Source organism: Oncorhynchus nerka, linkage group LG20, assembly GCF_034236695.1.
Source record: "Oncorhynchus nerka isolate Pitt River linkage group LG20, Oner_Uvic_2.0, whole genome shotgun sequence".
NCBI lineage: Eukaryota > Metazoa > Chordata > Actinopteri > Salmoniformes > Salmonidae > Oncorhynchus > Oncorhynchus nerka.
Window position 1 is genome coordinate 97,323,513 of NC_088415.1, and position 17,050 is coordinate 97,340,562.

The 17,050-nt window shown below is 33.7% G+C and overlaps 1 protein-coding gene across 4 annotated transcripts in view; it reads left to right on the plus strand.

Moving 5' to 3' along the window:
• Positions 1-17,050, plus strand: part of LOC115126260 (V-type proton ATPase subunit H) — a 68,834-nt gene that overhangs the window by 35,943 nt on the left and 15,841 nt on the right. For all 4 annotated transcript variants that reach the window (XM_065006028.1, XM_065006027.1, XM_065006026.1 and 1 more), the window contains 3 exons: positions 10,005-10,102; positions 12,166-12,358; positions 16,760-16,938. In XM_065006028.1, the coding sequence (XP_064862100.1) occupies positions 10,005-10,102; positions 12,166-12,358; positions 16,760-16,938 (470 nt within the window). The remainder of the gene's footprint in view (positions 1-10,004; positions 10,103-12,165; positions 12,359-16,759; positions 16,939-17,050) is intronic.

The following is a 17,050-nucleotide window of genomic DNA, read 5'->3' on the forward strand; positions in this document are numbered from 1 at the left end:
ATTATTATTACTATTATTACTACTACTTATTATTATTACTACTACTACTATTATTACTACTACTACTACTATTATTACTACTGCTACTACTATTATTATTACTACTGCTACTACTATTATTACTGCTACTATTATTACTACTGCTACTATTATTATTACTACTGCTACTATTATTATTATTACTACTACTACTACTATTATTATTACTACTGCTACTACTATTATTACTGCTACTATTATTACTACTACTATTATTATTACTACTATTATTATTACTACTATTATTACTTACTACTACTATTATTACTACTACTATTATTATTACTACTACTACTATTATTACTACTACTACTATTATTACTACTGCTACTACTATTATTATTACTGCTACTATTATTATTATTACTACTACTATTATTACTACTGCTACTATTATTACTACTGCTACTATTATTACTGCTACTATTATTACTACTGCTACTATTATTATTATTACTACTACTATTATTACTACTGCTACTATTATTACTGCTACTACTATTATTATTACTACTACTACTATTATTATTACTGCTACTATTATTATTACTACTACTATTACTACTACTACTATTACTACTACTACTATTATTATTACTACTGCTACTACTATTATTATTACTACTACTATTACTACTACTACTATTACTACTACTACTATTATTATTACTACTGCTACTACTATTATTACTGCTACTATTATTACTGCTACTATTATTACTACTGCTACTATTATTACTACTACTATTATTATTACTACTGCTACTACTATTATTATTACTACTATTATTACTACTGCTACTATTATTATTACTACTACTACTATTATTATTACTACTACTATTATTATTACTACTGCTACTACTATTATTATTACTACTGCTACTATTATTACTACTACTACTACTATTATTACTACTACTACTACTATTATTATTACTACTGCTACTACTACTATTACTACTGCTACTACTACTATTATTACTACTGCTACTACTATTATTATTACTACTGCTACTATTATTATTACTACTGCTACTATTATTACTACTACTACTACTATTATTATTACTGCTACTACTATTATTATTACTGCTACTACTATTATTATTACTACTGCTACTACTATTATTACTATTATTACTACTACTACTATTATTATTATTACTACTACTACTACTACTACTACTACTATTACTACTACTACTACTATTATTATTACTACTGCTACTATTATTATTACTACTGCTACTATTATTACTACTGCTACTACTATTATTATTACTACTACTACTATTATTATTACTACTGCTACTATTATTATTACTACTGCTACTATTATTACTACTACTATTATTATTATTACTACTGCTACTACTATTATTATTACTACTACTACTACTACTATTATTATTACTACTGCTACTACTATTATTATTACTACTGCTACTACTATTATTATTACTACTGCTACTATTATTATTACTACTGCTACTATTATTATTACTACTACTACTATTATTATTACTACTGCTACTATTATTACTACTACTACTACTATTATTACTTACTACTACTACTATTATTACTACTACTACTACTGCTACTATTATTATTACTACTGCTACTACTATTATTATTATTACTGCTACTACTATTATTATTACTACTACTACTACTATTATTATTACTACTGCTACTACTATTATTATTACTACTGCTACTACTACTATTATTATTACTGCTGCTACTATTATTATTACTGCTACTACTACTACTATTATTATTACTACTACTACTACTATTATTACTACTGCTACTATTATTATTACTACTGCTACTATTATTATTACTACTGCTACTACTATTATTATTACTACTGCTACTACTATTATTATTATTATTACTACTGCTACTATTATTACTACTGCTACTACTATTATTACTACTGCTACTACTATTATTATTACTACTGCTACTACTATTATTATTACTACTGCTACTACTACTATTATTACTACTACTACTATTATTATTACTACTGCTACTACTATTATTATTACTACTACTACTATTATTATTATTACTACTGCTACTATTATTATTACTACTGCTACTATTATTACTACTGCTACTATTATTACTACTACTGCTATTATTATTACTACTGCTACTATTATTACTACTACTGCTACTATTATTATTACTACTACTACTACTACTATTATTATTACTACTGCTACTATTATTATTACTACTACTTATTATTATTACTACTACTACTATTATTATTACTACTGCTACTATTATTATTACTACTGCTACTACTATTATTATTACTACTGCTACTACTATTGTTATTACTACTGCTACTACTATTGTTATTACTACTGCTACTACTATTATTATTACTACTGCTACTACTATTATTATTACTACTGCTACTACTATTATTATTATTATTACTACTACTACTACTACTACTATTATTATTACTACTGCTACTATTATTATTACTACTGCTATTATTACTATTACTATTACTACTACTACTACTACTACTACTATTATTATTACTACTACTATTATTATTACTACTGCTACTACTATTATTACTACTGCTACTATTATTATTACTGCTACTATTATTATTATTACTACTACTACTACTATTATTATTACTACTGCTACTACTATTATTACTACTGCTACTACTATTATTATTACTACTGCTACTATTATTATTACTACTACTACTACTATTGTTATTACTACTGCTACTACTATTGTTATTACTACTGCTACTACTATTGTTATTACTACTGCTACTATTATTATTACTACTACTACTATTATTACTACTGCTACTATTATTATTACTACTGCTATTATTATTATTACTACTACTACTACTATTATTATTACTACTACTGCTACTATTATTATTACTACTGCTACTACTATTATTATTACTACTGCTACTATTATTACTACTGCTACTATTATTATTACTACTGCTACTATTATTACTACTGCTACTACTGCTACTACTACTATTACTACTGCTACTATTATTATTATTACTACTGCTACTACTATTACTACTACTGCTACTACTACTACTACTACTATTACTATTATTATTACTACTATTATTATTACTACTATTATTATTACTACTACTGCTACTACTTATTATTACTACTGCTACTACTATTATTATTACTACTGCTACTACTACTATTATTACTACTGCTACTATTATTATTACTACTACTACTATTATTATTACTACTGCTACTATTATTACTACTACTATTACTATTACTACTACTGCTACTACTATTATTATTACTACTGCTACTACTATTATTATTACTACTGCTACTACTACTATTATTACTACTGCTACTACTATTATTACTACTACTGCTACTACTACTATTATTACTACTGCTATTATTATTATTACTACTGCTACTACTACTATTACTACTGCTACTATTATTATTATTACTACTGCTACTACTACTATTATTACTACTGCTACTACTACTATTATTACTACTGCTACTATTATTATTACTATTACTACTACTACTATTATTATTACTACTACTACTATTATTACTACTACTATTACTATTACTACTACTGCTACTATTATTACTACTGCTACTATTATTATTATTACTACTGCTACTATTATTATTACTACTGCTACTATTACTACTGCTACTATTATTATTACTGCTACTACTATTATTATTACTACTGCTACTATTATTATTACTACTGCTACTATTATTATTACTACTGCTGCTACTATTATTACTACTGCTACTACTATTATTATTACTACTGCTACTACTACTATTATTACTACTGCTACTACTATTATTATTACTACTGCTACTATTATTATTATTACTACTGCTACTACTATTATTATTGCTACTACTACTATTATTATTACTATTACTACTGCTATTATTACTACTGCTGCTACTATTATTATTGCTACTACTACTTACTATTATTATTACTACTGCTACTATTACTTACTACTGCTACTATTATTATTATTACTACTGCTACTACTATTATTATTACTACTGCTACTACTACTACTATTATTACTACTACTACTACTACTATTATTATTACTACTATTATTATTACTACTACTGCTACTACTATTATTATTACTACTGCTACTACTATTATTATTACTACTACTACTACTATTATTATTACTACTGCTACTACTATTATTATTACTACTGCTACTACTATTATTATTACTACTGCTACTACTATTGTTATTACTACTGCTACTACTATTGTTATTACTACTGCTACTACTATTGTTATTACTACTGCTACTACTATTGTTATTACTACTGCTACTATTATTATTACTACTACTACTACTATTATTATTACTACTACTGCTATTATTATTATTACTGCTATTACTACTGCTATTATTATTATTACTACTACTACTATTATTATTACTACTGCTACTATTATTATTATTACTACTGCTACTATTATTATTACTGCTGCTACTACTATTATTATTATTACTGCTACTACTACTACTATTATTATTATTATTATTATTACTACTACTACTACTACTATTATTATTATTATTGCTGCTACTACTACTATTATTATTATTATTATTATTATTATTACTACTACTGCTATTATTATTATTATTATTATTACTACTACTACTATTATTATTATTATTATTACTACTACTACTACTACTATTATTATTATTACTGCTACTACTACTATTATTATTATTATTACTGCTACTACTACTACTACTATTATTATTACTACTACTACTACTATTATTATTATTATTGCTGCTACTACTACTACTACTATTATTATTATTATTGCTACTACTACTACTATTATTATTATTATTGCTGCTACTATTATTATTACTACTGCTACTATTATTATTACTACTACTATTATTATTACTACTGCTTATTATTACTACTGCTACTACTATTATTATTATTATTACTATTACTACTACTACTATTATTACTACTACTGCTACTATTATTATTATTACTACTACTACTACTACTACTATTATTATTACTACTGCTACTACTATTATTATTACTACTACTACTGCTATTACTACTTATTATTATTACTACTACTACTATTATTATTATTATTACTGCTACTACTACTATTATTATTATTGCTGCTACTACTATTATTATTATTATTGCTGCTACTACTATTATTATTACTACTACTACTATTATTATTACTACTACTACTACTACTATTATTATTATTACTACTACTACTACTATTATTATTACTACTACTACTACTACTATTATTATTATTACTACTATTATTATTACTACTGCTTATTATTATTACTGCTGCTACTACTATTATTATTATTACTGCTACTACTATTATTATTATTACTTACTACTATTGTTATTACTACTGCTACTATTATTATTATTACTACTGCTACTACTATTATTACTACTACTGCTACTATTATTATTATTATTATTATTACTACTACTACTATTATTATTATTACTGCTACTACTACTATTATTATTATTATTGCTACTACTACTACTATTATTATTATTACTACTACTACTATTATTATTATTATTGCTGCTACTACTATTATTATTACTACTGCTACTATTATTATTACTACTGCTACTATTATTATTATTACTGCTACTACTACTATTATTATTACTATTATTATTACTACTGCTACTATTATTATTACTATTATTATTATTATTACTACTGCTACTATTATTATTACTACTGCTACTATTACTACTACTGCTACTACTACTACTATTATTATTTACTACTACTATTGTTATTACTATTACTAACTGCTACTACTATTATTATTACTACTGCTACTACTATTATTATTACTACTGCTACTATTATTATTACTGCTACTATTATTACTACTATTATTACTATTATTATTATTACTACTTACTATTATTATTACTACTATTATTACTACTATTACTACTATTATTACTACTATTATTACTACTACTACTATTGCTACTACTATTATTATTACTACTGCTACTATTATTATTACTGCTACTATTATTACTACTATTATTACTACTACTACTATTATTATTACTACTACTACTATTATTATTACTACTACTACTATTATTATTACTACTACTACTATTGCTACTACTACTACTATTATTATTACTACTACTACTATTGCTACTACTACTATTATTATTACTACTACTATTATTACTACTGCTACTACTATTATTATTATTACTACTACTATTATTATTACTACTACTACTACTATTATTACTATTATTATTACTACTACTACTATTATTATTACTACTACTACTACTATTATTATTATTACTGCTACTACTATTATTATTACTACTGCTACTATTATTATTACTACTACTACTACTACTACTATTATTATTGCTACTACTGCTATTTTACTACTATTATTATTACTATTATTATTACTACTGCTACTATTATTATTACTACTACTACTATTACTACTATACTATTATTATTACTACTACTATTATTACTACTATTATTATTATTACTACTACTATTATTATTACTACTGCTACTACTATGCTACTATTACTACTGCTACTACTACTGCTACTATTACTATTACTACTACTACTACTATTTCTTACTATTACTACTACTACTACTATTATTATTACTACTACTACTACTGCTACTACTACTATTATTATTACTACATTATTATTACTACTACTGCTACTACTATTATTATTACTACTACTACTACTACTATTATTATTATTACTACTACTACTATTGCTACTACTACTACTATTATTATTACTACTACTACTATTGCTACTACTACTATTATTATTACTACTACTACTATTGCTACTACTACTATTATTATTACTACTACTATTATTACTACTGCTACTACTATTATTATTATTACTACTGCTACTACTATTATTATTACTACTGCTACTACTATTATTATTATTACTACTACTACTATTGCTACTACTATTATTATTACTACTACTACTACTACTATTATTATTACTACTACTACTATTGCTACTACTACTATTATTATTACTACTACTACTATTATTATTGCTACTGCTACTATTATTATTACTACTGCTACTATTATTACTACTTATTACTACTACTACTATTATTATTACTACTACTACTATTATTACTACTACTACTATTATTATTACTACTACTACTATTGCTACTACTACTATTATTATTACTACTACTATTATTACTACTGCTACTACTATTATTATTATTACTACTGCTACTACTATTATTATTACTACTGCTACTACTATTATTATTATTATTACTACTATTATTATTACTACTACTACTATTATTATTATTACTACTACTACTACTACTATTATTATTACTACTACTACTACTATTATTATTGCTACTACTGCTATTATTATTACTACTACTACTACTACTACTACTACTATTATTATTACTACTACTACTACTACTACTGTTATTATTACTACTACTACTATTATTATTACTACTACTACTATTATTATTACTACTGCTATTATTACTACTACTGCTACTATTATTATTATTACTACTGCTACTATTATTATTACTATTATTACTACTATTATTATTACTACTACTACTATTATTATTATTACTATTATTATTACTACTACTACTATTATTATTACTACTGCTACTATTATTATTATTACTACTACTACTATTATTATTACTACTGCTACTACTATTATTATTATTACTACTGCTATTACTACTATTATTATTATTACTACTACTATTATTACTACTGCTATTATTATTATTACTACTACTACTACTATTATTACTATTACTATTATTGTTATTACTACTGCTACTACTATTATTATTATTATTATTATTGCTACTGCTACTACTATTGTTATTACTACTGCTACTACTATTGTTATTACTACTGCTACTACTATTGTTATTATTACTGCTACTATTATTATTACTGCTACTACTACTATTATTATTACTACTGCTACTATTATTATTACTACTGCTACTACTATTGTTATTACTACTGCTACTATTATTATTACTACTGCTACTACTATTATTATTACTACTGCTACTATTATTATTACTACTGCTACTATTATTATTATTATTACTACTACTACTATTATTATTATTGCTACTACTACTACTATTATTATTATTATTATTATTACTACTGCTACTATTATTACTACTACTACTATTATTATTATTATTGCTACTACTACTATTATTATTATTACTACTATTGTTATTACTACTACTACTATTATTATTACTACTACTACTACTATTATTATTATTACTACTACTATTATTATTATTATTGCTACTACTACTATTATTATTATTACTGCTACTACTACTACTACTACTACTATTATTATTATTGCTACTACTACTACTATTATTATTATTATTACTACTACTACTATTATTATTATTACTGCTACTACTACTATTATTACTACTACTACTATTATTATTATTACTACTACTACTACTATTATTATTATTACTACTGCTACTATTATTACTACTACTACTATTATTATTATTATTGCTACTGCTACTACTATTATTATTACTACTGCTGCTACTATTATTATTACTACTGCTACTATTATTACTACTACTATTATTATTATTACTGCTACTACTACTATTATTACTACTATTATTATTGCTACTACTACTATTATTATTATTATTGCTACTACTACTATTATTATTATTATTGCTACTACTACTACTATTATTATTATTATTGCTACTACTACTATTATTATTATTATTGCTACTACTACTATTATTATTATTATTGCTACTACTACTATTATTATTATTACTGCTACTATTATTATTGCTACTACTACTATTATTATTATTGCTGCTACTACTATTATTATTATTATTATTATTATTACTACTAGTATTTGTACTACTACATCTACTATTATTGCTGCTATTAGTGCTGCTGCTATTATTACTACTATTAATAATTCTACTACTTCTAAATCTGCTACTACTATTATTATTATTACTACTAGTACTTGTACTACTACATCTATTAGTGCTGCTGCTATTATTACTACTATTGCTATTTCTACTGCTTCTGTTGCTCTCAGGATGTCTCCTCAGTTTCTCCCTTCCTTCCTGATTCTTTTTTTTTTGCTTTTATGAAACGCCTCTAACAGATTAATCTATTTTCTCCTCAGCTTTCTTTGCTCAGGTCCTTGAGGGGACACGTCCCTGTCTGTTCTGTAATGATGCTCTCTTTGTCTAGCATGGTTCTGCATGGTGCTCGTGGTTGCAGATGCAGGTTACTGTTGAGCAGTTACTGTCAAGCACTGTGGCTGCTTTTGTTAAATGGGCTATATAAATAAAGATGGATTTAATTGAGGTTGGTGATGTTGAACACACCTGTTTCAGAATGGAAGAGCAGGTACAGTGGGGCAAAAAAGTAGGTCTGTGAGATCCAGAAATCTTGCTTGTTTGTAGGTGACCAAATACTTAATTTCCACCATAATTTGCAAATAAATTCATTAAAAATCCTACAATGTGATTTTCTGGATTTCTTTTCTCATTTTTTTCTGTCATAGTTGAAGTGTACCTATGATGAAAATTACAGGCCTCTCATCTTTTTAAGTGGGAGAACTTGCACAATTGGTGGCTGACTAAATACTTTTTTACCCCACTGTATCTCCAAATCCCTGCCTGTGTTTCCCTGACCAGTCTTAATAAAAGTTTGTGTCTGTGTTCTCCCCCTGCAGAGCTCTCAGTATGTGCAGTGTGTAGCAGGCTGTCTCCAGCTGATGCTGAGGGTCAATGAGTACAGGTTTGCCTGGGTGGAGGCGGACGGGGTCAACTGGTGAGTCTCTGGATACTATTACTACATCTAATACTACTAGTCTCTGGATACTATTACTACATCTAATACTACTAGTCTCTGGATACTATTACTACATCTAATACTACTAGTCTCTGGATACTATTACTACATCTAATACTACTAGTCTCTGGATACTATTACTACATCTAATACTACTGGTCTCTGGATACTATTACTACATCTAATACTACTAGTCTCTGGATACTATTACTACATCTAATACTACTAGTCTCTGGATACTATTACTACATCTAATACTACTGGTCTCTGTATACTATTACTACATCTAATACTACTGGTCTCTGGATACTATTACTACATCTAATACTACTAGTCAAATCAAATCAAATCAAATTTATTTATATAGCCCTTCGTACATCAGCTGATATCTCAAAGTGCTGTACAGAAACCCAGCCTAAAACCCCAAACAGCAAACAATGCAGGTGTAAAAGCACGGTGGCTAGGAAAAACTCCCTAGAAAGGCCAAAACCTAGGAAGAAACCTAGAGAGGAACCAGGCTATGTGGGGTGGCCAGTCCTCTTCTGGCTGTGCCAGGTGGAGATTATAACAGAACATGGCCAAGATGTTCAAATGTTCATAAATGACCAGCATGGTCGAATAATAATAAGGCAGAACAGTTGAAACAGGAGCAGCAGCACGGCCAGGTGGACTGGGGACAGCAAGGAGTCATCATGTCAGGTAGTCCTGAGGCATGGTCCTAGGGCTCAGGTCCTCCGAGAGGGAGAAAGAAAGAGAAAGAGAGAATTGGAGAGAGCACACTTAAATTCACACAGGACACCGAATAGGACAGGAGAAGTACTCCAGGTATAACAAACTGACCCTAGCCCCCCGACACATAAACTACTGCAGCATAAATACTGGAGGCTGAGACACTGTGGCCCCATCCGATGATACCCCCGGACAGGGCCAAACAAATTCAGGCTGTATCACAACCGGTTGTGATTGGGAGTCCCATAGGGTGGCGCACAATTGGCCTAGCATTGTCCGGGTTTGGCCGTCATTGTAAATAAGAATTTGTTCTTAACTGACTTTCCTAGTTAAATAATGGTTAAAAAAAACTTTAGGAATCTGTGGCATGGCATTTTTGAGAAATAATCATTTTTATTCATATGCCAGAAATGTTCCATCTTTTATTTCAGCTCATGAAACATGGGACCAACAGTTTATTTTTGTTCAGTATACTTCTGTTAGTTATCATTGTTACAATCACTGGATACTTCAATTACTACTATCTTCTATCTGTTAGCATTACATCATTAGTGTGTTTGGGGTTGTCTGATGCTTTATGCTGCTTGACTACACTACAAGAGGAAGTTAGCCTAACCACGGCTGTTATCTGTAACTCAAGCCATAAACTCCATAACCAAAACCATGCAATAAAACCACGATGCACCATAAAACTGCTGTGATCGACAAGTGTGGTGTCCTGTACCACCTGACCCCTGACCCTGTTCTCTCTCCTCCCTCTAGCATTACCCCTGACCCTGTTCTCTCTCCTCCCTCTAGCATTACCCCCTGACCCTGTTCTCTCTCCTCCCTCTAGCATTACTACCTGACCCCTGACCCTGTTCTCTCTCCTCCCTCTAGCATTACCCCTGACCCTGTTATCTCCTCCCTCTAGCATTACCCCCTGACCTAGTTCTCTCTCCTCCCTCTAGCATTACCCCCTGACCCTGTTCTCTCTCCTCCCTCTAGCATTACTACCTGACCCTGTTCCCTCCTCCCTCTAGCATTACCCCTGACCCTGTTCTCTCTCCTCCCTCTAGCATTACCCCCTGACCCTGTTCTCTCTCCTCCCTCTAGCATTACCCCTGACCCTGTTCTCTCTCCTCCCTCTAGCATTACCCCTGACCCTGTTCTCTCCTCCCTCTAGCATCACCCCCTGACCCTGTTCTCTCTCCTCCCTCTAGCATCACCCCCTGACCCTGTTCTCTCTCCTCCCTCTAGCATCACCCCCTGACCCTGTTCTCTCTCCTCCCTCTAGCATTACCCCCTAACCCTGTTCTCTCTCCTCCCTCTAGCATCACGGCTGTGCTCAGTAACAAGTGTGGTTTCCAGCTGCAGTACCAGATGGGGTTTTGTGTGTGGCTGCTGGCCTTCAACTCTCAGCTCTGTGAGCAGCTACGACGTTACAACGTGGTGCCGGCCCTGTCTGACATCCTGCAGGAGTCTGTCAAGGAGAAGGTCACGCGCATCATCCTGGCTGCCTTCAGGGTACGTACTGCTAGTTAGTTACGTTACCTATTCAGCAGACTGCAATAGCATTGAATAGTCCCCGCGATATGCAACTGTTCAGGGAAGTCAGGAACCAATACACGCAGTCAGTCAGGAAAGCTAAGGCCAGCTTCTTCAGGCAGAAGTTTGCATCCTGTAGCTCCAACTCCAAAAAGTTCTGGGACACTGTGAAGTCCATGGAGAACAAGAGCACCACCTCCCAGCTGCCCACTGCACTGAGGCTAGGTAACACGGTCACCACCGATAAATCCATGATTATCGAAAACTTCAACAAGCATTTCTCAACGGCTGGCCATGCCTTCCGCCTGGCTACTCCAACCTCGGCCAACAGCTCCACCCCCCCGCAGCTACTCGCCCAAGCCTCTCCAGGTTCTCCTTTACCCAAATGCAGATAGCAGATGTTCTGAAAGAGCTGCAAATCCTGGACCCGTACAAATCAGCTGGGCTTGACAATCTGACCTCTATTTCTGAAACTATCCGCCATTGTCGCAACCCCTATTACCAGCCTGTTCAACCTCTCTTTCATATCGTCTGAGATCCCCAAGGATTGAAAGCTGCCGCAGTCATCCCCCTCTTCAAAGGGGGAGACACCCTGGACCCAAACTGTTACAGACCTATATCCATTCTGCCCTGCCTATCTAAGGTCTTCGAAAGCCAAGTCAACAAACAGGTCACTGACCATCTCGAATCCCACCGTACCTTCTCCGCTGTGCAATCTGGTTTCCGAGCCGGTCACGGGTGCACCTCAGCCACGCTCAAGGTACTAAACGATATCATAACCGCCATCGATAAAAGACAGTACTGTGCAGCCGACTTCATCGACCTTGCCAAGGCTTTCGACTCGGTCAATCACCATATTCTTATCGGCAGACTCGGTAGCCTCGGTTTTTCAGATGACTGCCTTGCCTGGTTCACCAACTACTTTGCAGACAGAGTTCAGTGTGTCAAATCGGAGGGCATGTTGTCCGGTCCTCTGGCAGTCTCTATGGGGGTGCCACAGGGTTCAATCCTCGGGCCGACTCTTTTCTCTGTATATATCAATGATGTTTCTCTTGCTGCGGGCGATTCCCTGATCCACCTCTACGCAGACGACACCATTCTATAAAGTTCCGGCCCGTCCTTGGACACTGTGCTATCTAACCTCCAAACGAGCTTCAATGCCATACAACACTCCTTCCGTGGCCTCCAACTGCTCTTAAATGCTAGTAAAACTAAATGCATGCTTTTCAACCGTTCGCTGCCTGCACCCGCACGCCCGACTAGCATCACCACCCTGGATGGTTCCGACCTTGAATATGTGGACATCTATAAGTACCTAGGTGTCTGGCTAGACTGCAAACTCTCCTTCCAGACTCACATCAAACATCTCCAATCGAAAATCAAATCTAGAGTCGGCTTTCTATTCCGCAACAAAGCCTCCTTCACTCACGCCGCCAAACTTACCCTATTAAAACTGACTATCCTACCGATCCTCGACTTCGGCGATGTCATCTACAAAATTGCTTCCAACACTCTACTCAGCAAACTGGATGCAGTTTATCACAGTGCCATCCGTTTTGTCACTAAAGCACCTTATACCACCCACCACTGCGACCTGTATGCTCTAGTCGGCTGGCCCTCGCTACATATTCGTCGCCAGACCCACTGGCTCCAGGTCATCTACAAGTCCATGCTAGGTAAAGCTCCGCCTTATCTCAGTTCACTGGTCACGATGGCAACACCCATCCGTAGCACGCGCTCCAGCAGGTGTATCTCACTGATCATCCCTAAAGCCAACACCTCATTTGGCCGCCTTTCGTTCCAGTTCTCTGCTACCTGTGAATGGAACGAATTGCAAAAATCGCTGAAGTTGGAGACTTATCTCCTCACTAACTTCAAACATCTGCTATCTGAGCAGCTAACCGATCGCTGCAGCTGTACATAGTCTATCGGTAAATAGCCCACCCATTTTTACCTACCTCATCCCCATACTGTTTTTATTTATTTACTTTTCTGCTCTTTTGCACACCAATATCTCTACCTGTACATGACCATCTGATCATTTATCACTCCAGTGTTAATCTGCAAAATTGTAATTATTCGCATACCTCCTCATGCCTTTTGCACACAATGTATAAAGACTCCCTTTTTTTCTACTGTGTTATTGACTTGTTAATTGTTTACTCAATGTGTAACTGTGTTGTCTGTTCACACTGCTATGCTTTATATTGGCCAGGTCGCAGTTGCAAATGAGAACTTGTTCTCAACTAGCCTACCTGGTTAAATAAAGGTGAAATATTTTTATTTTTTTAAAGCAGCTACGCTTGTCTTAAATGATCTGTCAAAGGAATCTAAGCAATTGTACATAATGTTGATGCTACCGTCTCCTATGACCGAAAAGAGCTTCAGGATATCAGAACAGCGATTTACTCACCTTGAACTGGATGAAGATTTCATCTTTAATGAGTCTGACAGGAAGGATATAATGTTGTCCCCAGACAAGGCCCAAATCCCTGTCATCCACATGAAGGAGGAGATCATGTTGTCCCCAGACAAGGCCCAAATCCCTGTCATCCACATGAAGGAGGAGATCATGTTGTCCCCAGACAAGGCCCAAATCCCTGTCATTCACATGAAGGAAATGCAAGGGGCGGAGGTCATGGTGCCTTGTGAGAATTTGTCGGTGAGTGGGTAACCCGCCTCTACCATTCGTTCTATTAGCCAAAGTGTAATCACTGGAGAATAAACTGGAAGAGCTCCGTTCGAGACTATGCTATCAACGGGACATTTAACGGTAATATCTTAAGTTTCATGATTGAACGACGTCATAGATAATAACAGTTGGCTGGGTTTTCATCGGCAGGACAGAATAGCTACATCCAGGGGTGGGGGGTGTGTCTGTCAGTAACGCAATGTCTAATATTAAGGTCATCTCGAGGCATTTGTGTTAATTATGGATCCCCATAACTCTTCCTGGGGTCCAGAAAAATTAAGGCAGTTTAGTTTATACAATTTTAAAAACATTACATTTCACAGATTTCACAATACATTGTGTGCCCTCAGGCCCCTACTCCACCATTACTACACTGTGAAGAGACCTCTGGTTGCATGTCTTGTGGGGCTTGGGTGTCCGAGCTGTGCGCCAGTAGTTTAGACAGACCTCTGGTGGCATGTCTTGTGGGGCTTGGGTGTCCGAGCTGTGCGCCAGTAGTTTAGACAGACCTCTGGTGGCATGTCTTGTGGGGCTTGGGTGTCCGAGCTGTGCGCCAGTAGTTTAGACAGACCTCTGGTTGCATGTCTTGTGGGGCTTGGGTGTCCGAGCTGTGCGCCAGTTGTTTAGACAGACCTCTGGTTGCATGTCTTGTGGGGCTTGGTTGTCTGAGCTGTGCGCCAGTAGTTTAGACAGACCTCTGGTGGCATGTCTTGTGGGGTATGTATGGGTGTCTGAGCTGTGTGCCAGTAGTTTAGACAGACCTCTGGTGGCATGTCTTGTGGGGCTTGGGTGTCCGAGCTGTGCGCCAGTAGTTTAGACAGACCTCTGGTGGCATGTCTTGTGGGGCTTGGGTGTCTGAGCTGTGTGCCAGTAGTTTAGACAGACCTCTGGTGGCATGTCTTGTGGAGCTTGGGTGTCTGAGCTGTGTGCCAGTAGTTTAGACAGACCTCTGGTGGCATGTCTTGTGGGGCTTGGGTGTCTGAGCTGTGCGCCAGTAGTTTAGACAGACCTCTGGTGGCATGTCTTGTGGGGCTTGGGTGTCTGAGCTGTGTGCCAGTAGTTTAAACAGACAGCTCGATGCATTCAACATGTCAATACCTCTCATAAATACAAGTAGTGATGAAGTCAATCTCTCCTCCACTTTGAGCCAGGAGAGTCTGGGAACAACATTATCTCCTCCTTTTCTCACACATTGACCCGGTACAGGTGGTATCCCCTGTATATAGCCACTTTATTGCTACCTTTTTCAATAATTTTTTACTATTTTCTTACCTCTTTCTTGAACGCAGCTCGGAGCGGCGTGTGGCTGTGCAGTTTGAGCAGCGTGGAGTTTGTCGCTGTAGCAGTTTGAGTTGTGCATTCGGAAAATATTGCAATGCCTTGACTTTTAAGCGGAAATCTAATTAGCATAATACAAAATTCCCCATAACAATGTGTCCGTTTAAGCTAGAGATCTGTTTTTATTTCATTGGATGCGTCTCAATCCACCAAATCTGAAGGATTTGTTGCCGTAGAAATGTACCTGGCTAAAAGCTGAGCAACATTCGTGGTACTTGTTATCCAGAGTCGAACTCCTTGCTATCTCCTCAAACCACGCACGTAGTAGAGGGTTCTGGAGAAATCGACTGAGTGGGAGACCCGTCAGGAGTATGCTCTGGCCATGATACATGTTAATATTATTATTCTAGAACCTGTTGGAGAAGTCAGCGGATAGGGAGACCCGTCAGGAGTATGCCCTGGCCATGATCCAGTGTAAGGTTCTGAAACAGCTGGAAAATCTGGACCAGCAGAAGTATGACGATGAGGACATCACTGAAGACATCAAGTTCCTGCTGGAGAGTCTGGGAGAGAGCGTTCAGGACCTCAGGTAGGTTACTTCTGACCCCTAACCCTAACTTCTCCATGTCCGAACCTAGAGTCTGGGAGACAGTGTCCAGGACCTGACAGGTAACGTTACTGCTAACCTCAGCTACGCTAGC